Raw genomic sequence first — 24236 nt, 5'->3', positions numbered from 1 at the left:
CTATGGTTTAGCAAATAATGAGACGTGGAACGTGCATTTTTCTCACGGCAATTGGAGTGCGGAACCGGAGAGCGAGGAAGTGTGGCCCGGAATGAAAGCCGCCGTTCGCCGATCGCGCGTCATTAGCGGAGCACGTGAGCCCAGCTTCCGGCACTTCCCACGGCACGGGTATTAGTGCCGGCTGGCGCGAGTTCCCACGAGACTGCAGGGGCCATGCTCTGGCGGTGGACGCTGCTGTTGCTTGTGGCGGGCGGAGCTGGCCAGCGGGCCTCGGGCTCGCCGTGTTCTGCGCGGGAGGGCCGCATGAGCAACGTGTGCGACGCGCCGGCTGCCCGCCTGATCGTCACCAGCGCCAACGGCACGTGGGTGCGCTGCGACCAGCAGGTGGACAAGGAACAGGTCGAGGCAGCGCCCGTCGTTTCCTTCCCGGCGGCGCTGCAGGTAATCGCGGTGTGGCAACCATGCGTCTACGGACGGGGCTGGGTCTCTAGTACAATAGATGAACTGAAGTTGTGGGGCAGGACCTAACAGTCGGCAACAAAACTTAGCTTTGCATATAAACTGACGGAAAAAAATCGACACCAAAAAATACTTCTTCTTCTCCTTCTTGCCTTACGGCCTCTGTAGGACCACGGGTAGCCCGTTCGTGGACTGCATTTTTCTCTTCTTCTCTCAGAACCTCTTCATTCTTTCTCTTCTTCTCTCCCACTCTTCTTCCGAGATCTTCAGTTTCCGTTTCTCCTGGCGGCTCCACTGGTGACACTCTAATCTTTTCCTGTGTTCTTCTCTGTCATTGATCTCCGGCATATTTGTCGGTGTATATTTGTTCCTCCAGTTTTCCTTTCCTTCGACCCTGATCCCAATTCCAACCAGTCCTTTTGAAGTTCAACAATCCACTTGGTTCCTGTCCTTCCCCTTGGGCTCCCTGTTGTTTCCACACTCCCTTCGTCAGTCTGTCCATACTCATCCTAACTACATATCCAGCAAACCTTGCCCTTTTGACTCTGATTTCCCCGGATATTGTTCTCATATTCTGGTACAGTTCTTCCCTAGGTCTTCGCATCCACCTCTCTCCACCTCTTTTGGGACCTTTTATTTTTCTCAGTATTTTTCTCTCTCCTTTCTCTAGTTGTTCTGCCCCATTTCTTCCTAGTGTCAGCGTCTCAGTAGCATATAATACTGCATTCCTCACTGTTGCCTTGTAATGGCTTATCTTTGCCTCTGTGGATATATTCTTTTTATTGTATATCTCTCTCGTCATGCAGAAGGCTGACCTCATCTTCTTTATCCTCTCTGTTATTCCCTCCTTGCTCCTGTACCTTCCAGTTATAAATTCTCCCAGATATTTAAATTTGTCCACCATTTCCACAGTGCCTTCTGGTGTTTCCCAATCTGCAGTGGTGTTAAATGTCTTTGTCTTGTTATAAGCTATCGTCAGTCCCATCTTTCTTGCTACCTTACGTAAGTTGTCGAGTTGTGTCTTTGCGTCTTCTTCCGTCTCTCTTACTATTGCTATGTCGTCTGCAAAGGCTAGGCAGTCCACTTGAGCCCTGTTGTCCCCCATATGGGTCTTTGGTATTCCCATTTCCTCGTTTATTGCTCTCCATTGCCAGATCACTTCGTCCAGAGCTATATTGAACAACAATGGTGACAATCCATCTCCCTGTTTGACACCAGTCTTGATCTCAAATTCTTCTGACTGTGCTCCTCTGAATCTCACCCTTGCTTTTGTGTCTGTCAGAATTTCTTTTATGAGTTCTTGTGTAGTTCCATTAAGTCCTCTGTTCTTCAGGATCCTAACAAGAGTCTGTCTGTCGATGGAGTCATACGCCTTTGTGAAGTCCACGAAGGTTATTAGTGTCTTTTTGTTTTTTAAGGCCCTATGTTCTATCAGTTGCTTCAGGATAAATATTTGTTCTACACATCCTCTTCCCTTCCTGAATCCAGCTTGGTAGTCGCCAACTGTACTTTCTACCTGTTCTTCTACTCTCTTGAGCAATAGTTTTGACAGCATCTTGTGTCCGACCTCTAGTAGCGATAATCCTCTGTAGTTGTTTGCATCTCTCTTGTCTCCCTTCTTGTGTATTGGCACTACAATTGCATTCTTCCATCCTTCTGGCAACTTATTTGTTCTCCAGATCTGGTGTATTATGTTTGTCATGTTGTCTATTGGTTTGTTGCCTCCCCACTTTATCATCTCTGCTGCTATACCATCTTCTCCAGTTGCCTTATTATTCTTTAGATCGCTTATCGTACGTGCAACTTCATTCCTGGTTGGAGGGCATGGCTCTCTCTCTTCTGTGTCAGTCCCCAGTTCCAGCTCTTCTTCAGGTGGTTCACAGTTCAGCAGGCCATGAAAGTGCTCTGGAAAAACCCAACAGTTCTCCTTCACACTGACAGCCATCTCCCCTTTCTTATATCTTATAAACACTTCTCTACCCTTGTATCCAATCAGACTCTTTTTGAATTTCCCGAAAAAGTGTCTGCTGTTGTTTTTCCTGAAGTTGCTCTCAATCTCGTCCAGTTGCTGCTTCATCTTCTGTCTTCTGGTCCATATTATTGTTCAGGCCACTTCCTTTCTTGCTCCTAAGAAAACTTCCCATTTTTCCGCGTCCTTCTTGCTGCTCCAGTCTCTCCAGGATTTCCTGCGAGTCTCTACCGCTTCCTCACATTGTTTGTTCCACCACCAGTGCTTCCGTTTCTTTTCTTCCTTTCCCCATAGTTCAGCCTGTTTCACCACATTTCGCTTCATGTCGTCCCATTCAGTGAATGATTGAATTCCTTCCTCATATCTGGATCGATTGTATCTTAATTTGTCTCTGTCTACCTTTATGTTTTCTGTTCTTCTATTCTTCTGTGGCAGTCTGTCCCTGTTTGGAATCGAAAGGCTCTTTTGTAAGATAGTGATCCGATTCTATTCTTGTGTTCTTCCCGACCTTTGTGTTCGTGATCTCTTTAGCATTTGTCCAGCTGATTGCTATGTTGTCAATTTGGAATTCCCCAAGGTGGGTGCATGGGTTTGCCCATGTCTTTTTCTTACAAGATTTGGCCCTGAAGTGTGTTGTCATGAATCTCATTTTGTGTTCTCGACACAGTTCAATTAGTCTTTCTCCATTTTTGTTTGTCCGCTGGTGTGCAGGGTACTCGCCAACTACTCCTTTATGTTAGTTCTCTCTTCCAATCTGTGCATTATAATCTCCTACTTTTATCTTTACATGTCTATATGGTATGTTTTTCAGTGTATCATCTAGCTCTTCCCAGAAGCTATCAGAAACTTTTTTGTCTTTCCTGTTCTTGTCATTTGTAGGTGCATGTCCATTTATTATTGTATACTTTGTGTTCCCTGCTTGAAAAGTCAGTGTTGATATCCTTTCTGACCTGCTCTTCATTTCAGTTATGCCATCTTCGTATCTCTTGTCTACTATGAACCCTGTACAAAGCATCTAGGTGCATGTCTTTCCTTTCCCACTTTAACTCCTGGTTTCCCCTTCAGTATTATGAAGTCTTCTGACTCCACTGTGTCTTAGTCAGTGTATCTTGTTTCTTGCATCGCTAATATTCCAATGCTTCTCTCTTTCATCTCATTTATTAACTGTTTAAGTTTACCAGTCTTAATCATTGTCTGTATATTTATGGTTCCAATATTGAAAGTCTCTTTAGTTTTAATCTTCTTTGAGGTTCTGGGAGCTTTGACTCTTCCCTTATCCACTTTGTGGCAGGTACTCCAGAATCCGAATGCCTGCTTGCATTGTCCTTGGTCAATGGGGGATTGTCCCCCTGGGGTAATCTCGATTCCATAGTGCGATCCAGTCATGAGCTAAAAAAATGTTTGATGGGATGGCTCATGTCCGTCCAGTTATACGACTGAAGTTGTTAGCCCCAGAAGACGTGTTCATGCCGTCCCTGACATGGGGATACAGACGCCTTTGGTAGCCGCCCCTAACATGGAGTACCGGCGCTACCTGATATGTTTCAGTGGCTCTTCCGCTCTCTCTGCCGTTGGGAAGCGACGTTCCTCTTCTGCCTTCGAGCCCGTTGGCCGGGCTTCGCCTGTAACCCTAGGTAGGGGCCCTAACTGGGTGCTGCCATCCGGAGCCAGATCGACCCAGGTTTTTTTTCGAGGTTGTTACTCCTCCCCCTCCTCCTTCCCCATGACTTGTGAGATGGGGCCCCGGGCTTGGGACTGGCAATGGCGGAGTTACACCAAAAAACAATAACAGTAATGAAATTTCGGGAATATATTTTTGTAGGTAACATATTTAAGGGATTAACATTGCAAGATGACAGGTTATAAGTGTGAGATAATCCATTGCAAAGTGAAATACTGATACAGTAGCAACTGCTGTAGCTAGCAACCGCTGTAACCACCAGAATGTTAAATACAGACACACAAACGCGCGCGAATTGTGTTGTACAGGTGCCGGATGTCAGTTTGTGGAATGGAATTCCACTTGGTCGGTCAATACAGGGACGGTTAATCCTCTTTCCAGATGACGCTGGAGTTGTCGTCCTATTTATTTATTTATTGTATGATGATATAGAGCTTGGATCAAATACATAATGTTAAGAGTATACAGTGTAAGAAATGACAAGCAAAATACATGTACAGAATCAAATGTTCACAGTATTATGTTAAATTATCTACACATAACACAAGTTCTTAGATCCAGTTGTGCCCTTCACGTGATGCATGGTGGATGTCATTTATTAATCCCCCAAAGGCTCGTTTCGGCATTTACCAACAATGCGATTAATCGTTTGCAGGGCAGCTCCACAGTCACAATCTGGAGATGTTGTCCAGCCCCATTTGTGCTCTAGATATCCGCAGTTCCCTTCTCCTGTTCGGATGCGGTTGATGGTTCTCCACTGGCGTCTGGGGAGTGTGAAACGTGGAACTCGCATGGAAGGCTTTTCAACTAGATGACCCTTGAACACTGACGATTCTTCCCAATGACTTCTCCATACTTTGTTGATGTTGAAGTCGGGGGCTCCAAGGTGTCATCCAGTTCGCCAAGGTGGTTTTCTTAACTTCAGACGCTGATGTTCTGCTATTAATATATCGCTGTGTACGGATAGATGCGGGTCCTGAATGTTTCTCCAGGTCTTCAGGAGAGCTTCTGATCTTCGTAGATCTGGAGGTTGGATGTTACTTAAAACTAATAGCTACGCAATTCGAGTGCTACGTTTGCAGCCTGTGATAAGTCGCATTGTCTGGTTGAGTTGCGCAACTATCTTGCTACAGTGAGCACTGTTCTTCCAAGTTGGACAACAGTACTCAGTGACAGAATATGATAGTGCCAAAGCAGTTGATCTTAGGGTTTGAGCGCTGCAGCCCCAGGAGGTACCAGCAAGCTTCTGAATGATATTATCACGGGTCTTTACTTTTGCGGCCACGTTGGAGAGATGTTGTCGGAAAGTTAGGGACCTATCTAGTGTTATTCCAATGTACTTCTGTGTGCTGCAGTACTTCAAGGTTTTCCTTCTGGTTTATAGTCAGAGTGTCTGTTCCGTAGGTGGAATGCTGAAGTAACCGTTTTCTGAGGGTTTAGGGGGAGGCACTATTTCCTGAAGTATGTGTCCAGGATTTCCATGTCGGCAGTTAATGTGCTTTCAGCAGTGGTGTAACTGGACCTCTGGGATACCAAGCAGATGTCATGATGTTCCATATGTACTCGACTGCAGACAGATCTGCTGACCGAGCAGACCAAGGTAACATATCGACACTCTGTAGATCATGTCGGGTTACAACAGTGGTATGTGGACAAGCGTTACGCTGTTGGAAAATACCCCTTTGGCTACTGTTAATGAAAGGAAGAACAACAGGTCGAATCACCAGAATGACCTACAAAATTTCAATCAGGGTGCGTGGGATAACCTCTATGGTGCTCTTGATCGTACAGGTCCTGTTTGTTTAGCAGGCAGACAGTTTGACTGGAGGCTCAACTGTTCTCGTTCTAAGCAACAAGTGGCTATCACTGGCTCGCAGGGAGAACCAGCTTTCATCAGAAAACACAATATACCTTCAACTTGAGCTCTCGCTTGACACGACTGAAGTAGCAAACGGCGATGGTTTTAGGTCAGCGGAATGCACGCTACAGGCCGTCTAGCTCGGAGCTGTCCCTCACTTAACCAATCTGTAACAGTTCGCTGTGTCACAGCGGTGTGAACTGCTGCTCAGATTACTGCTGCTGATGCAGTGCCATGCGCCAAAGCCATAAGCCGGACACGATGGTCTTCCCTCTCGCTAGTGGCACTGGGCGTCCGGAGCCCGGCTGCTAGCAGCAACACGTACAGTGGCTACATTCTTGTCAAGCCTTTCTCCAGTATCTCACAGAGAGTATCCAGCTCCTCGTAGCCATATTACACCTCGTTGAAACTCAATGAGGTGTTGATAATGGCGTGTGCGTCGCCTTAAAGGCATTCTTAAGCAACATCAACCCACCACGTCCAATCTCAAAGGCAACTAACGCTCACGAGTGCTAAAACAACCTGACTTGCATTCTCATAGTGGCTTTACTAGCACCACTCTCAGACAGTCGGCGTGAAATTTGAATAGACATCAACTTTCTGTTATGTCGCACAACTCTGAGCCGTGCTGCGGTTCCCACTGGTGCTGCTTGTAGGTTTCCGCCCTCTGTTGCAGGCCACACGGTATCGTTTAGTCGGCATGGTTGAGGTTGTTTGTCTTCTTCTCGTGTTGACTGGCGCCACTCGGCTTCGCAAGCGTTGCGTGACCGCTAATGGCAGCAGCGGCGGTTATCGATATGTAGTAACTGTTGCCCGATCTTTGGGAGACGTCGTCGTTTTTTCCGGGTCGTGTGAGTGGGCCAGGTCGGTTGGGGACTCAGGAGGAGCCAGAACACGCCGGGACCGCTGGCGGTCGCGAGGGTGCACGACCTCGTAGTAAACCGGATCCAGCAAGCTTTAAGATGAGTGCATTTCAATCCAAGTAGAGAAACCTCCACCACTGTGATACCTCGCGATTGTCCAGTGACTTGGGTTCGTGTTGCTGCTCGTAGTGTCGCCGAGGCGAAGAGCAGCGAGTGGAGCGCTTTCTACTCTGGTGATAGTGGTTCCTTTCTCTTTCCGGGCGCTCTACACACACTATTCTGGGGACATAGTGCAGACTGCTGGCTTTGGCGTGTTGTTCCATCGTTGCATTTCGTTTATCGGATCTCAGGTAGTTACAGTAAGATTATCATTAGTCACTCGTTAGACTGCCACTAGTCTGAGTTACCATCTTGTCAAGTGAATGCAACTTTTGGGTGCGTATCTCATTGCTCGCGAAAGTGTTTGTTGCCGGACCTTTTCAGACGTCGATACCCGGAGCACCGTCTGGATCGGTTGCTTCTTTTTTTAATTAACTTTTGCTATTGTATTTGCTATTTTACAGCCGGTTTCACAATTTTTCATATCATTGCCGTTCCTGGCGTGTAAGGCCTTCAACCGTGATTGTGGTAGTTTGTCTTAAAATTCAAATTCGGTATCTGTGTTTTAGCAGTAAGCCTTAAAACCTTATTTACTGCATTTCCTGGCGTCTGATGCCTTCTGCTGTGTTTGCGGCGACTTACCTTAATATTTCAATACCTGTAAGTTGTAAATTGCAGCGAGTTCTTAAACAATTCTTAATTATTTCCATTTTTGGCGTGTAAGGCCTTCAGCCGTGATTGTGGTCTCTTGCCTTAAAGTTTTAATTCGTATTTGTAGTTACGCAGTAAGCCTTTAAAACCTTATTTACTGCATTTCCTGGCGTCTGATGCCGTCTGCTGTTTTTGTGGCGACTTGCCTTTAATATTTCAATACCTGTAATTTTGTAAGTTACAGCGAGTTTTGAACTATTCTTAAATTATTGCCATTCCTGGCGAGTAAGGCCTTCTGCCCAGACCACAGTGGCTTGCTTTTAAAACATTATCTGTTGTACCTGTACTTAATGGTGATTTGCTAAATTGTAACTCACTGAAAACAATATTATTTACACTATAGTTTATTCCATCATTAATAACACGTGGTATTTTTTATTTATTGTTGAGTCTGGATTTACTGGTTTAAAATAATGTAATTGTAAGACGTAACCAGTAGTAACTGATGACGGCCTCGTCCATAATCTTAATTCAATCCTGCCTTCCCTTGACTACCACCAGGTTTCAAACTCATTTTTGGCGTTGCAATTTTTTTCCCAACAGTGTAAGTACAAGAATGGCAGAGACACTGTTTGTCAGTGTAACCGTTTTCTGGTCTAAGAGGGAATATACTTTTCCCAAACAATTTTTTTTTTTTTTTTAGCAGTTATTTACATTTGTCCTACATGTGGCGAGTAGGCGGCGACCAAATTGCCACTCTTCAGCCATTGAACAATAAATTCTTTTTAGTCTTAATATAGAGATTTTTTTTAAAGTACAATAAATGATGATGTTCATACCTAGATGGTGATGTTTTGATGTACATTCACTTTATTATAAGCGTAATATCAGAGGGCCTCACTTTATTATGAGCGTGACATCAGGAAGACTCCTGGTAATTGTGGGTAGGGATTGGAATGTGTGAAGTATTAGGCAGGATATTATGTGGTAAAGGATGTTCATTTTCTTGTGGGAAGGATGACAAAGTCTGAATTGGAAATTTCGTTTGGTACGAGTGGGAATCGTTGGGGTAGGTTATGATTGGAAAGGAAACTAGAGTTCAGTGTTATTTTCACAGTCTGGAACAATTAAAACACCGTTGGGACGACGGGACATTGCGGGATTGGAAATGAAGGTATGGCGTGAGTGTTGGGACTCAAAGTTACAAGATATATGGGAGAAGAGAAGGTATTCTAGGTGTCTGAGGTGCGGGCACTTTATAAGCTGTTACAGGACCAAGTGTGAAAAGGTAGTCGGATACTGCAAGTGCAGTGTATTTGCAATCGTTGTAGGAATTCGAAGCAGCTAAAACATTTTGGAGGAATGGAAGTTCATACTACAATGGGATGGGTAGGAATGGGAGGATGGGGCTTTTACACGTTTGGATGATGATCATTGCATTTAATCTGCATGTTAGTGTGGCTAGTAGTTGGTATGACAGTCGATTTCTGGTCGACTGTTAGTCCACGATACTTTAGTGTTTCAGTTAAGTGCGTCAGACGGTTGTGGATATTCAGTTGACGGTCTGTGGGACCGAAAGCTTGGGTGTCTTTTCCTGTATTTTATTTATTTTCTTCTGTATGATCTTATTCGGCGCGATGCACTTGAAAGTGGATGACAGAGTTAATGGAATTTGAGAATTTGATGTAAATTACCTCCAAACAGCAGTAATTTTATCATACACTCCTGGAAATGGAAAAAAGAACACATTGACACCGGTGTGTCAGACCCACCATACTTGCTCCTGACACTGCGAGAGGGCTGTACAAGCAATGATCACACGCACGGCACAGCGGACACACCAGGAACCGCGGTGTTGGCCGTCGAATGGCGCTAGATGCGCAGCATTTGTGCACCGCCACCGTCAGTGTCAGCCAGTTCGCCGTGGCATACGGAGCTTCATCGCAGTCTTTAACACTGATAGCATGCTGCGACAGCGTGGACGTGAACCGTATGTGCAGTTGACGGACTTTGAGCGAGGGCGTATAACGGGCATGCGGGAGGCCGGGTGGACGTACCGCCGAATTGCTCAACACGTGGGGCGTGAGGTCTCCACAGTACATCGATGTTGTCGCCAGTGGTCGGCGGAAGGTGCACGTGCCTGTCGACCTGGGACCGGACCGCAGCGACGCACGGATGCACGCCAAGACCGTAGGATCCTACGCAGTGCCGTAGGGGACCGCACCGCCACTTCGCAGCAAATTAGGGACACTGTTGCTCCTGGGGTATCGGCGAGGACCATTCGCAACCATCTCCATGAAGCTGGGCTACGGTCCCGCACACCGTTAGGCCGTCTTCCGCTCACGCCCCAACATCGTGCAGCCCGCCTCCAGTGGTGTCGCGACAGGCGTGAATGGAGGGACGAATGGAGACGTGTCGTCTTCAGCGATGAGAGTCGCTTCTGCCTTGGTGCCAATGATGGTCGTATGCGTGTTTGGCGCCGTGCAGGTGAGCGCCACAATGAGGACTGCATACGACCAAGGCACACAGGGCCAACACCCGGCATCATGGTGTGGGGAACGATCTCCTACACTGGCCGTGCACCTCTGGTGATTGTCGAGGGGACACTGAATAGTGCACGGTACATCCAAACCGTCATCGAACCCATCGTTCTACCATTCCTAGACCGGCAAGGGAACTTTCTGTTCCAACAGGACAATGTACATCCGCATGTATCCCGTGCCACCCAATGTGCTCTAGAAGGTGTAGGTCAACTACCTTGGCCAGCAAGATCTCCGGATCTGTCCCCCATTGAGCATGTTTGGGACTGGATGAAGCGTCGTCTCACGCGGTCTGCACGTCCAGCACGAACGCTAGTCCAACTGAGGCGCCAGGTGGAAATGGCATGGCAAGCCGTTCCACAGGACTACATCCAGCATCTCTACGATCGTCTCCATGGGAGAATAGCAGCCTGCATTTCTGTGATAGGTGGATATACACTGTACTAGTGCCGACATTGTGCATGCTCTGTTGCCTGTGTCTATGTGCCTGTGGTTCTGTCAGTGTGATCATGTGATGTATCTGACCCCAGGAATGTGTCAATAAAGTTTCCCCTTCCTGGGACAATGAATTCACGGTGTTCTTATTTCAATTTCCAGGAGTGTATATCTAGGGCATAATCTGATCTCAAATGTCATAAAGATCGCTTATGAAACCATAAAAGAAAAATGAAGCATTAAAAGTCATTGCTGTACAGAACCATCTAAGTACAGCATGTGAATCATCCACATAGCAGAGCATCTAAACATTAGAGTGGCAACCCATGAGCAGTAATAATCGTCAGCTCAGCAGCCAAGTTGTATGAGTGACGAAGTTAGCCCTTTACGGCAATGAGTTTTAAAGTTTAAATATCTTCAACATTTCGCGGCCCTGTCAGGAACTGTATAAATATTAATTTTAATAATCAACAGCCCCGGTTGCACCGTTTACCTAGAATTTACCTATGTTTCAGTCGGGATAACCCACCCTTCTTCAGAATAACAGTAACTACCGTTTGTCCATAGTGGACATCGTCAAGTTAAAACTACAAATCCATAATTATCGTCAGACTGTAAACCTTATCTGGAACTGCCTAGGCCCCACTTCGCGACCGCGATGCGGGAGCGACGAGTGCTGTACTGGAACGCATTTACAGGGTGCCTCCACAAATTCCATGCTGTTTATAGATAGAGGATCTTTGGTAAAACATTTCTTTACCCCACTGCATTACTTTAACAATAGTCAAACCTGGTGATAAAGTAGTGTTTAAAATGATCGAGAGTTACTACCATCGTTGCGAACTGACACTCAAAACAGAAAACAACGATCCTGAAATTGAATCATTTATAGCTCGGTGGTACAAACTTTGCTAAGCTATTTTTAAATGCTGAATAATCTAGTTTCATCATTCAGTTTGACGCTATTAGTTTCACAGCTGTTCTAAGAGTTCATTAAACACGCTGATAACTAACCTGTTTCCACAATGGACAGTTTAACAAATTCGTGTCGCTTTATTAGGCTTCCTAACAGTGCAGTTATTAATTCCATTCCTCTTTCTAAAAAAGCAGCTCAATTTGTGCGTGTTTAACATCAGAAATGCGCCCATAGATCGTTGGTAGTAAATTACTGTACCATCCCAAAGTTCTTTCATACCGCAACAACTGAAACCACTGCAACAGAGTTCGGTGCTTGTTTAGTTGTGAATGGGACACAAATCGAAGAACAGAATTCACTCCTCATGTGATTGACCACATCCATTCATCGTCTCAGAGTATTAATAAAATGAGTATTAATAAAATGAGTAAATATTAAGGAAAAGAATCTTTCAATTAACAATGGCTGCAGTACTGTTTGTGTCCAACAGAGAAGTGCAGTGTTGGTGAATAATACATGTGCAACAATTAAGGAATCATTGCCTTTATGCTGTACAGCATAAGACTTTTTAGCAAAGAACATTTAAGCTACTTGTGCTTTGAGCTTTTCATGATGGTTGTAATCGTAAGAACAGTATCATAGTGGATTTGTTCCTTAATAATGAGATTAGTTAATAAGAATAATTTTAATTAAATATATTCTAAAATTAATAATTCGGCAAATAAAAGTTACATAAAAAGTGTGATACAAAGACCCAACTAATTTTAATAGTTTAACAGTTTGGTGCAATTCCGTCTGTTGCTAGAATTTTCGAGGCTGGTGCTGTCGATACACTATTTGATGGAATTGCCAGAGACTAACTCATTCGGCATGTTTCTCTATGATGTTCTTCTCCATTATACGGGATAACTACCAGACAAATTCAATAGACAATTTTCCACATTCATCACACGGCAAAGTATTACCACGTCCACTCACTTCGACTTCTACAGTTCTAAGCAGTAGCAAACTGACATCAAACAATCTTAATTTATTTTTTGCAATCACTTACTGTTCCCACACACATATACAAATGTATTTACGTGAGATTTAATAGTAGCAAATTTGAAATTTAACTGGAAAATAAACAAAAGTTACTTCATGATTATTGTTACAATACGAAACCTTGGTAAAATGATCATGTCTGAGCACAAAAAAGGGAATATGTCCCTCTTTAAAAGACTGATAGAAAAGTGAGTAACCAGCTGCCTCAATCCTAATTCCGCCTCCTTCACCAAACACTTTGTTATGCAAACATATTTGCGCTGTTTTAGCTCGGAGCACTATAAATCCTTTTATCCAGTCTCCCTTTGTAGTTAAGCCTTCGTGCACAGCGTCTTTCTCTCAGTGCCACTGTTTCTATTTGTTTCTCTCCCTCACTCGTCTTTTTCTCGTATTAATTTTCAGAGTATTGCACTGGCACTGTCCCCTTTCTCACTTACACTGTCGTTCTTTTCCACTGCCTCTGTCTCTATGCCACGGCAGCTCAAAACTTCTAAATTTCAGTTCGTTTTTGCCCCTATATCCAAGTCTTTAAAATTTCAGTCCAAAATGCGTCGTCTGCTATAACTACGTGTTAAAAATACGCCGGTGTGGGAGGATCCAACCTCCTCCCCTCCCTCTCAAACCTATGTATGGTCTCCACCCATCTATATTTTTCATTTCCACATTCTCCTCTCTCTTTCGCTCCCATCGCTTCTGTCACTATTCAGCGCTCTTTCTCCTTTATCGCCACTGTCTCTCACTGGCCATCAACATCTCGTCTCTCTTTGGCTCCAAATCCATCTCTTCTCTTTCACTGCCAATTCCTTTCTTCCGCCATTCCCTCTTTCTCTCTCTCTGGCACTGTCTCCTCTCTCGTCCACCGTCACTTCTCTCAGCTACTCTCTTTCGGTACAAATAAAGCACGAATATGTTCTCATGCACAAGTTTTTCACAAGGGAGGCGGCAATAGGATTGGGGCAGCTGGTCCACCAGCTTTCTGTCTCTGATAGCTTTAAAAGAGGAATACGTTCGCCTTTTTTGTGTTTCGACAGGACCATTGTCTCGCCTGGTCCCCCTCTTTTCTCTGTTGCAACAGGGTGTGCTGTTTAGATAAAACGAACTCTATAGCTTAGTAAAGTTTCGGCAGTTCATCGGTATGCATGCGACAGCGTGCTTACCAATATGTCCCGAAACGCCAGGCATAAAAAAGGGATTTTCCGATGCTTATACATCGGATTCTATTGGTGATAAAAAGGTAGGGTTTTGAATACCCCTTGAGCTAAGCACCATTTGAATACCCAAAAGAAGGAACGTCTTAGCGACACAGTACTACAGTACACGGCCAAAGTATGAATATTACACACTTCTTCCTGCTTAGGCAAATGCACCAAATCGGTTGGTTCTTTTTGAATCTGTTGTGGTCTACGGTGGGCTTGATGGAACTTAAGGAGGTATCATTAGTTTGAGGGTGGTACTCGGAAAAACCCAAAAAGTTTTTTTATTATATTTTCATCTTTTCACCTTACGCATTTGCGTAAATTTTGTGAGTACATTTCGTCAAAATTGAATTACCTGTAGGCTTAAAAATGGTTAAAAACATGATTTTTTTGGTACCAATCCCCGTCCGCGGATTCCAAGATGGCTAGGCACACCAAATGACTAACTTTTACGATATATTTCTAGATTACGATCTCGAACAACCTTTATAGATATCTTTATCCGTTTCCTAGTGAAACGTCCCGTTTTGAAAAATTATACAAGACTGTGCTTAAACTGACACACAATATTTTTTAGCGCAACGCAATCTGACTTTCAAAAATCCCTACGAAAGAATGGCCCTGACTAACATTAACCTATACGTTTCACAAATAACTTACCTCACAAAAATCTTCGTTACTCAAGCTACTGCAATACAGCGAGCACCACTACTGCCAGCTAAATAAAATATTCAAACTACTGAAGGCACTAACTACTGACAGGCATAGTTAGCAAATGAAAGATTTTAATAGAGAACAAACAATGCATTTACCTTAGTAGTCATAATATATACATCTCTTCATGACACCAATTCTTACAAATTTCAAAACTCCGCCATCTCTCTACCCACATCCACCACTGCTGGCGGCTCACCTCCAACTGCGCAACGCTACGCGCTGTTAGCATCCAGCTGCCGCTGCCCAACACTACAATGGCGAGTATTACAACAATGCCGACCAGCCACAGACTGCACACGGCACAGCCAGTGATTTTCATACAGAGCGCTACGTGGCGGCGGCGTTACCAATAAAAAAAACCTAAACAGCCTACTTACATAGCCCCCATGCTCCCCACAAAAAAATTTACAAATTGTTTTGGGCAGTGGCCAATACAGATTTGAAAATTTTTTTCATAATTACAATAACAAAGAAATGAAATGCACACACTTATCGATACAATGTTGGTCAAAAGCTAAAATTTTCTCACAGTCAATAAAGACAGTCCTGATCATTCATCAAAGTAAAATTGTAGTGTTTTTCTCAAAGTCTGAGTAGTAAAAGAAAATGCACACGGAAGTAGTGGATTTCCATGCAGTCTTCAAGAAGTAGTGTTGTCCTTTCAACGGAAAGACAGTGCTGACTCTTGACATGCAGACAGGCAATGGGCCTCAACAGAGCAAACCCACAGCAGAGTCAGTCGAAGTTTTAAAGAATATTGGTAGGTAGATCGTCACAGAGTAGACCCATTGTAGTCCTGGTAGAGATTACGGTATTGGTGGGCCACCAGAGGTGCAGACCCACTGCAGTCCTTGTAGAAATAATGGTATTGGTGAGTCATCAAAGGTGTAGATCCACTGTAGTCCTTGTAGTGATAATGGTATTGGTGGGTCATCAAAGGTGTAGACCCACTGTAGTCCTTGTAGAGATGGCCAGCAGCCATCTGTTTGACTGTGCAGTCGCACAATCACCATTGAAGAGTCTTGCGGATAATATAGCAAGTCCTTAACCACCACTTGCGCACTCACAAAATTTTTTTTTGAAATGTCCTTAGAACCAGCAATGCTGTTATCAAGTCCCTTGCTGAATTATTAACACACGTGCAAACACTATCAGTCCCTAATTCTCACATATTATCCATATACTATGACCAACAGAAACGTGTGCAGTGGAATGTAATTTACAAGTTACTTAATTTGATGAACTGGTGTCAATTACAGTTTTATAACATGAAAATACAATAACAAAGGTACAAAATACATCTTTAAAGAACATAACAATACAGATAACATTTGCAGTAGTACAGGCTTTACAAAAGAATCGAAATAGCAAATACATCAGTGTTACAAAAATTACGACATAAGTACATACATAAAAGATCAGAATAACTTTTGAAACATCAACTTCACACATGAGCATTAGAACAAAACAGAATAAATACTGTGTAAACATCTTTACAAAGTAAATAACATGTTATTAATGCAAATTATATTTGAGGATAACAGTATTCCTCATCATAGTGAATGTAGCTTAGTATTAGAACAGAAAAAATTCTATGAAACAGTATACAGAGACAGGAAGAAAATAAATACACAAGGGTACACAAACACACAGTGGGATAACACAAAAGGAAAGGACAGGGTTTGTTTTCATGGTAACATTTGGTACTGCAGTTCAACCCAAAACTACATTCTGTAGATCTTTCGTCGTATCTCAACATTTGTTTCCTCCAAAAAAATCCTATCAAAGCATGCTTTCTGTATTCTGTTCACATCCTCTTTCAAAAATAGTTTTTCTCCGCTGTACACTACTTTTTTGGCCAAACCATTTTCTTATAGCTTCTCAATGTTTTTCTTCCAATTCATCATAGTTAGTTTCTTATATAGTCTACCCCCTCTTAAGCTAACTTAAACCTACTGAGCTCAGATGCTAACCTAAGGGACGAGGCAATGCAGCAGCACAAAACAATTAATACAAACAGCAATGACAAAAAATGCAAGTAAGCAAAGCAAGCAGCAATAAGTGGAATAACTTATACCTAAACATGACAAACCCACAAGCAGAAAAAAATAGTACACTAAAGACAACAATGCAGATAAGGGAAACGTATATTCACATCTTAATGTCTATATAATTAAAGTGGTGCACCACAAAAATTTATTGTAAAAAAAATATTACCATGTACTTGAAAAGAAAATTCTGTATGCAATTTCTGTGAAGGGAAATGTCTTTTTGAGCTCCTTCGTTTTTTTTAAGTACATCATAAAGTTATTATTTATTTACTGGATCTGTAGGCATAAAATATTTATATTAGTACATCCATTAAATTTTATAGTAACCAATGCTGCAGTGCAGCTATAAACTAGATATTAAACAAAATAGGCAAAGCAAGGCGTGAAACGTCATTCGCTAGCCGTTTGGCGTTTCATAGTGCAGTAAACAATCTTTCAACTAGCAAGACAATAGACATGAAACGTTTCTCATCATTTCATTTCAGTAAATATCATAAATTAAGAACTCTACAGTGTAATCATGTTTTCAAGTTTGAGGGTGTCGTATTTGCGATGCTTTCTACAAAGGAATGCCAATAGCGAGGATAATGGCTTCCCTTTTTTTTTTTTTTTTTTACCTGTGCCTCTGAAAGGCACACACTAATGGCATTTTTCCAAGGCGACTGTCGCACAGCTGGGTGCCCACGACGCATTACGTGCAGGTGGTCACTTACCTTTCTTACTGAAAAAATTACGACAGCAGTTTCCGCTACAGTGACAGTCTCAGATAAAAATATTTTCACAGGTTGAGAATTTGCGTTACAAATCTGTAGAAACAAAATCCTTTAAATATAATAGTGTCCAAAAAATTCTCGTCGGCATTGTAATACATTCACGCATTTACATACATTTCATAAATCTTAAAGTACGATTCTTGGTTTCCAACAACCTTTTTCACAAACCAGAGTCCCTAACTACTACTCATTATTCCTTACATTATTCGACACTTCTTCAATATTTCATCATAACAGATGCATAGAATAATCAAATAACTCATATAGCATCAGCTTATTGATCATAAACATACTGCAACAGCATAATACACATAGTCATCGTAATAATATCATAACACCTCAGTCAACTCTCAAAATCGTCATAGCTTCCTCCAATAATTTCAAAACCTAAAAAAAAAAATTCTCTGCTCATGTCAAAAGTGTCATCTGCCTCAAACGTACTTTAAAAATCATGATCACATACCAAATAAATCAATCAAAGCTCTCATAGTATCACAATGGTTCTGAAAAAGTTTGAACTGTTCGCAAAGTACAGACAAAATACAATTTCGTAAGTGTGAAGCTATCCAACTGTGTAATTACGTAAACATCTGTCACTGATGTAGTATAATAAATGTTTGTTTCTCTCAGTTAAATGATCAGATAGCTGTGTAGTTTATGTGTTAGAGAAATATGGTACCGATGTGTAAATTTGTATAAGCAAATACCATATTAGCTAGGGCTCCTTGTGCTTGCCATACACATGGTACACAAAGTAAGCGTGCACCCCCCTGAGGATTAATGTAATTATACCCTCAAGTGTTACAGATTACAGCAATGGAATGAAATGTATCGCGGAAAACCTTTGTATCATTGTACTTCAAATATCTTTAAAAATAAATATTTTAAGTACAAAATTAATCACTCAAATACGTGTACTGTAGCGCTAAACTGTGCGTCTTGTTGTAAGATAATCTCTGTGGAAGTGTCGTAGTTATCGTCCTCCAAAAGCTAAGTTCTGCAGAAGTCAATGTACTTACCTCATGATAAACAAAAGTGAAATGCTTTGCGTATAGATATCGTAGTTACTATGCTTATTGCCGTGATGAAGTAAGTACTGTACTGTAATGTATTGTTGTGCTACAGAAAAGGCTGTCTGATTGTAGCTATACCATACAGTTACTACTAAAACATGTTTTCCTTTCCAGAATAATTCAGAAAAACTGTGCAGATATAAAACAGATACACCGCAAAAGCAACAATGTAAATCGTGTCACATATTAGTAGCGTCGTGATATAATCGTGTAGCTATTAGAGAAACCAAACGCTAAGTCATCTTTAATCTCACTGAATGAACTTCAAATAAAGAATGTGTTTGCAAGTAAACCAAAATGTTGCGTTATAATCTCATTAGCAGTACTGGTAAATGTTCTAAGTATGTGAGCCTTACAGTCGTTATGTAATCGTGCAACTAACAAGCAAGAATGTACACACGCAATAGCACTGTGATGTCTGTTCACTATAACAATGCACTCGTAAATACTGTCTAAATATGTTCTGTAGGTTCTAGACTGGATAGTAAACTTCAAACATTGTTGCATGTTAACAGTTTCACAGTGTGACAAAGCATACTAGAAATGGGAAGTGAAATGTTTTATGGCAAAGACAAAGTTAAAAAGCAGATTATCTTTCAATAAACGGTTTTACATGTGAAATGTGGTGCAATCTTTTACTCTTCCTAGTACACAGACTGTTAACTGAAAAGCAATTATCATGTGATTACGTCGGTAAGGAACACTGGATTTCTGCTCAAGGTTAACTTATGTTATTTTTCTCTGAGCCAGGCGGCGCACGCGGCTGCCTGCGGTGCGAGTCATTGTCTGTTTCTTTGTTGGCGCGCCGTTATTGGGATTAGGAGACCTAACTTCCTACCAATTCACCTTGCCGAGAGGGCCCTGCTCTGTTTGAATCCCGCCAGTTCTGATGCAATTCAGGTCTGTCGTTACAATCATATCGTCTGTCGTCATGTCAGTAATTTCATGTCGGTAGATTCCATAGTTTCTTTCTTGTCGGTCACGTGGTGGAGAATTTCTCCCTGAATCGTAACTGCGCGCTGGACCGTTGCGTCTTAAGTTATTCCGTCTCCCTTGATAATAATTATTTTGGTTTCCATATTGTCTGTTTCTCTGATTGTCTCTGTGATAGTCATTACCGCGGAGAGGTGATTTTTCCCTGTAATAATTACTACTCTGCCAACGGTTGTCATACAGGTGGTGTCCGTTTTGGTCACGATTTACGTTGTACGAATAGCCTTGTCGTGTATTATTTCTGTCATCGCGGAATTGTGACAGGTGTGACCTGTAATTGTTGTGTTCCTGTTTTCGCGTTCCGCGATTGTCAGTGTCAATTTCCAGTTCTTGTAACAGTCCCTGAAAATTTTCAATGTCGTCTTTGCATCGTCCTGCTAAAATAATCTGTCGAAAATGTTCAGGTAATTTGATTAAGCAAATGCGGATGAGTTCTGAGGGGCTGTATGGGTTTGAAAGATACTGATTCTTATGTAACATGTCTTCAAAATATTTGACAAGACTGGAAAATTCAGATTGTTCGAAATGTTTCATCATTATGATGCTATGGTTTACTCGGTCTTGTGTAGCTTGAGACCAATATGCTGAGAGGAAGGCATGATAAAATTCTCCTTCACTATGACAATCGTGAATGACTGATCGCATTCTTACAGCTGGTTCATTCTCCAAGTAGCCACACATAAATTCTTATCTGTGCTCTAATGACCAGTTGGGAGGAAAACAATGAGAGAATTGATGGAGCCAGAATTCTTAAATGTTTTGAATTTACGTGCAGTAATGAACAGCTTATAGTCGAAATCATCGTGTCGGCGGGTAGCATATCGGTCATTGTTACGTCGTATCGGCGGTTCCATCTCAAAATTCGGTGCACCTTGCCAATTACTTTCATGATTTCCGAAATGCCCTGTGTTATTATTTTGTGGTTGTTCTGTATTGCTATGTCCCTCTTCCCATACTGGGGCGCGAGTGTCCTCTGAAATATGTAATTCTTGTATTACTTGAGCCAACTGATCTTGTACTTCCCGCATTTCTCTTTTGTACTGTGTGTTGATTTGATTTTGATTCTGTTTGAATTTCCTAATTTGTTCATACTCTTCAGTGTCAGTGAAGGCTACAGGTTTTGTGTCATTCAGATCATCATCTACCTTCGTAGATAAGTTAGTGAACTGATCTGAAAGGTCGGCTACTTTATCCGACAGTGAAATTATTTCCTCTGTGTGTCTTTCTGAACCAATTTTCAGAGTATCCACTGTGTCCTTTAAGTTCGCTTGAGTTTTTGCAAGTTGCGTAAACGAATCGGTAGATGAAACTGAGTCAATTTTAGCTTGCAAGGTCTCATGATTTTCATGAACAATAGTTTGCAGTTCTTTTATGGCTGCTTCGTGATTCTGTAATGCATTTTCATGCCGCGAAAAAATAGGTTGGAAATGCTCACAAATTTGTGTTTTTACGTCATTACAGACTTTTTGACATTTCCATTCGATGTTATGTAACTCATTAGTTAAATCTTCACGTGTTTGTTCAAGTGTGGTGTCTAACTTTTGAAGCTTTTGTTCCATTGTGTCTAACGTTTGAAGCTTTTGCTGTGTTTGTCTCTGATTTTGTTCCATTGTGTCTAACTTTTGAAGATTCTGTCCCATTTGTTTCTGATTTTGTTCAAGCGTTGTGTCTAACTTTTGAAGATTTTGTTCCATTGTGTCTAACTTTTGAAGCTTTTGTCCCATTTGTTGCATTAATTGTAATAACAATGCACTGGTGTCTGAAACATGTTCCTTAGTCTTATTCGGCAATGCATTTGCACCGGAAATATTCGCAGTTTGAGAAACAGAAAATGTGTCTTGACTTATTTGAGAAAACGGTGAGGACGCAAAACCTGAATCTACAGTATTTGCAAGAATGTGTCCTGTCATTTCGGAATCCTGAGGCGAGCTGTTGCCGACCGATAGATCGATAACGCTTTCCTGTTCACTAATTGTTTCACTGCCTACACCATTATTTGCAACCCGCCCCATTTCCCTATGCACAATTACCAAATTACTACTTTGAACATTAGTTAATTCATTACATGGTGGCGCTAACACACTGCTTTCGTCTTCACTGTCATTTCTCAGTTTACTTTGGAGCCTAGTATTACGTTTTTCACACGCCATTATTGTCACAATATTTCACACGACAACACAAAAAAGCACAATTTGAAAAGCAAAAATAAGAGAACACATTAACATATCACTGAAAATAATATCTAGTTAATTGCAAGCGCAGCTGCGAAATACTTTGTGCAAAACTACATGCATGCCACAACTATTTTGCTGTACAAACATGAAAGACTGCAACTACAAAGGAAATTCTCTCTATGATTACGCGCCAGCAATAAACAAAAGCTACACTAATTACACAAACTACAAGGAAAAAATCAGAAGATTCCAGTGAGGTATCCTCGGCTAAGGGTCGACATATGAAACGTCCCCTTTGAAAAAATTATACAAGACTGTGCTTAAACTGACACACAATATTTTTTAGCGCAACGCAATCTGACTTTCAAAAATCCCTACAAAAGAATGGCCCTGACTAACATTAACCTATACGTTTCACAAATCACTTACCTCACAAAAATCTTCGTTACTCAAGCTACTGCAATACAGCGAGCACCACTACTGCCAGCTAAATAAAATATTCAAACTACTGAAGGCACTAACTACTGACAGGCATAGTTAGCAAATGAAAGATTTTAATAGAGAACAAACAATGTATTTACCTTAGTAGTCATAATATATATATCAGTTCATGACACCAATTCTTACAAATTTCAAAACTCCGCCATCTCTCTCCCCACGTCCACCACTGCTGGCGGCTCACCTCCAACTGCGCAACGCTACGCGCTGTTAGCATCCAGCTGCCGCTGCCCAACACTACAATGGCGAGTATTACAACAATGCCGACCAGCCACAGACAGCACACGGCACAGCCAGTAATTTTCATACAGAGCGCTACGTGGCGGCGGCGTTACCAATAAAAAAACCTAAACAGCCTACTTACACTAGATAAAGGGGTTCAAATTTACACTACTTGTGCACGTAGAATGCGGCGTGAGGCGAAAACGTAATTTATAAAGTGACTAAATTTGGAAAAATATGATATAGGGCATCTGTTTTCATCAGAACGGTTCTGCTTACTGAGGCACATGGAAAATGTTTGTGCACGTAAAATACGGTTGAGATTTAAAATTAGTTTAGCGTTATTTCAGTTTCAAATAAGTAATCTACGAAAATTTTACCGACCCATAAAGTTCTTTACGTACGAGTGTCATGCCCCGCTGTGGCACGGAACAGAAGGAAACCAGCGGAAAAATTCTCCTTTTGGAGCCCAAAAAAGGTGAATATGCTCCTCTTTACTAAAACACAATGTCTGAAAAATAGGGTAACAGCTGCCTCGTTCTACCTTCTTCAGCACCTTTAAAAATTTTCGCAAAAATGTGGGCATGCGAACATAATCGCGCTTTTATGTGCTGAAAGGGAAGGAGACCTTGGCAGAGGGAAAGAAACGGAGAAGTAATAAATACTGGAAAATAGTGGACAGTGGTTATGGTGTAGAAAGAGCGAAGGAGACAATGGTGGTGTGAGAGAAAGAGAGGTACGCAGAGGCAGTGGAACACAGCAGGGCTAGGAAAAGAGTGAAGGAGACTGTATCAGTGTGAGAGAGCTAAAGAGAAGGAGAAATTGGAAATAGATGAGAGCCAGTGATAATGAGAGACAGAGTCTACGACAGTGACAACGAGGAAGAGAGAGATAATGACAAGGAGAAGAGACAGCAGCAGTGGGGAGGAATGAACGATAATAGTAAGAGAGAACAAGGGGGAGATAGTGACGGTGAGAGGAGGCAATAGTATTAGGACAGAGCGAAGACAACTGTAGCTGTGCATCAGGAGACAGTGACAGTTGGAGAGCCACAAGGAGATACGGACAATGAGTTGGGCTCAATGAGTGAGTGAAATGGGCAATTGGAAGAGGATGGCCATGCGAGACTTCCAGCGACTGCTTGCTTAGTGGGTGTGCGCAAATATCAGTCAGGGCAGCTTGTGGGAGTGATAGGTGAGTTGCATGTTTAAAAAGAGCGCGAATATGTTCGCATGCCAATATTTTTGCGAAATTTTTTAAAGGTGCTAAGGAAGGTAGAATGAAGCAACTGTTACTACACTTTTCAGTCAGAATCTTTTAATAAACAGGATCATGTTTGCATTTTTGTGCTGTAGGAGCTTTTTTAACTGGGTTATACACTGCAACTCATTTATGTACTTTGACATACATAAACAACTAAAAAGTACACATAACACGAGGTTAACACAAAATCGTTTCCTTTACATTTTTTCTGGATTCTTTGTTCGTAGATGGCAATTCCAGCTTGTGATTTGTATCTTAAATGAGTAAAAATGTGATTATAAATTTTTTTATGAATTTGCAGTCTTCCAGTTTTACAAAATTTTTGGCATTCATTTTACTTTCTTTTAACTCATGTTAAGACCCTTTCCAGCCTATTTATGTCACTTTGGGCACATTTGTATAGGTGTGAACGGCCAATTATAATAAAATACTGACTAGAACATACTGTAGTTTAATGGCATCAGAAACCTTGTGTCATTTCAAACTAGATTTACGCCTCATACCTGATACAACACGCGTATTTTACATGCATAAGTAAGATAACATTGAACCTCTGGATCTCGGGAACGAATATGTTGTTGTTGTGGTCTTCAGTCCTGAAACTGGTTTGATGCAGCTCTCCATGCTACTCTATCCTGTGCAAGCTTCTTCATCTCCCAGTACCTACTGCAACCTACATCCTTCTGAATCTGCTTAGTGTAGTCATCTCTTGGTCTCCCTCTACGATTTTTACCCTCCACGCTGCCCTCCAATACTAAACT

General features: G+C 42.0%; 1 protein-coding gene across 1 annotated transcript in view; it reads left to right on the top strand.

Moving 5' to 3' along the window:
* The first annotated feature begins 213 nt into the window (after positions 1-213).
* Positions 214-24236, top strand: part of LOC126285346 (protein D2-like) — an 81562-nt gene continuing 57539 nt past the window's right edge. The window contains exon 1 of the mRNA XM_049984699.1: positions 214-441. Within this exon, the coding sequence (XP_049840656.1) occupies positions 214-441 (228 nt within the window). The remainder of the gene's footprint in view (positions 442-24236) is intronic.

Source organism: Schistocerca gregaria, chromosome 1 (assembly GCF_023897955.1).
Source record: "Schistocerca gregaria isolate iqSchGreg1 chromosome 1, iqSchGreg1.2, whole genome shotgun sequence".
Classification (NCBI taxonomy): Eukaryota; Metazoa; Arthropoda; class Insecta; order Orthoptera; family Acrididae; genus Schistocerca; species Schistocerca gregaria.
The sequence above is the reverse complement of the archived record's forward strand: the minus strand, read 5'-3'. Positions and strand labels throughout refer to the sequence as shown.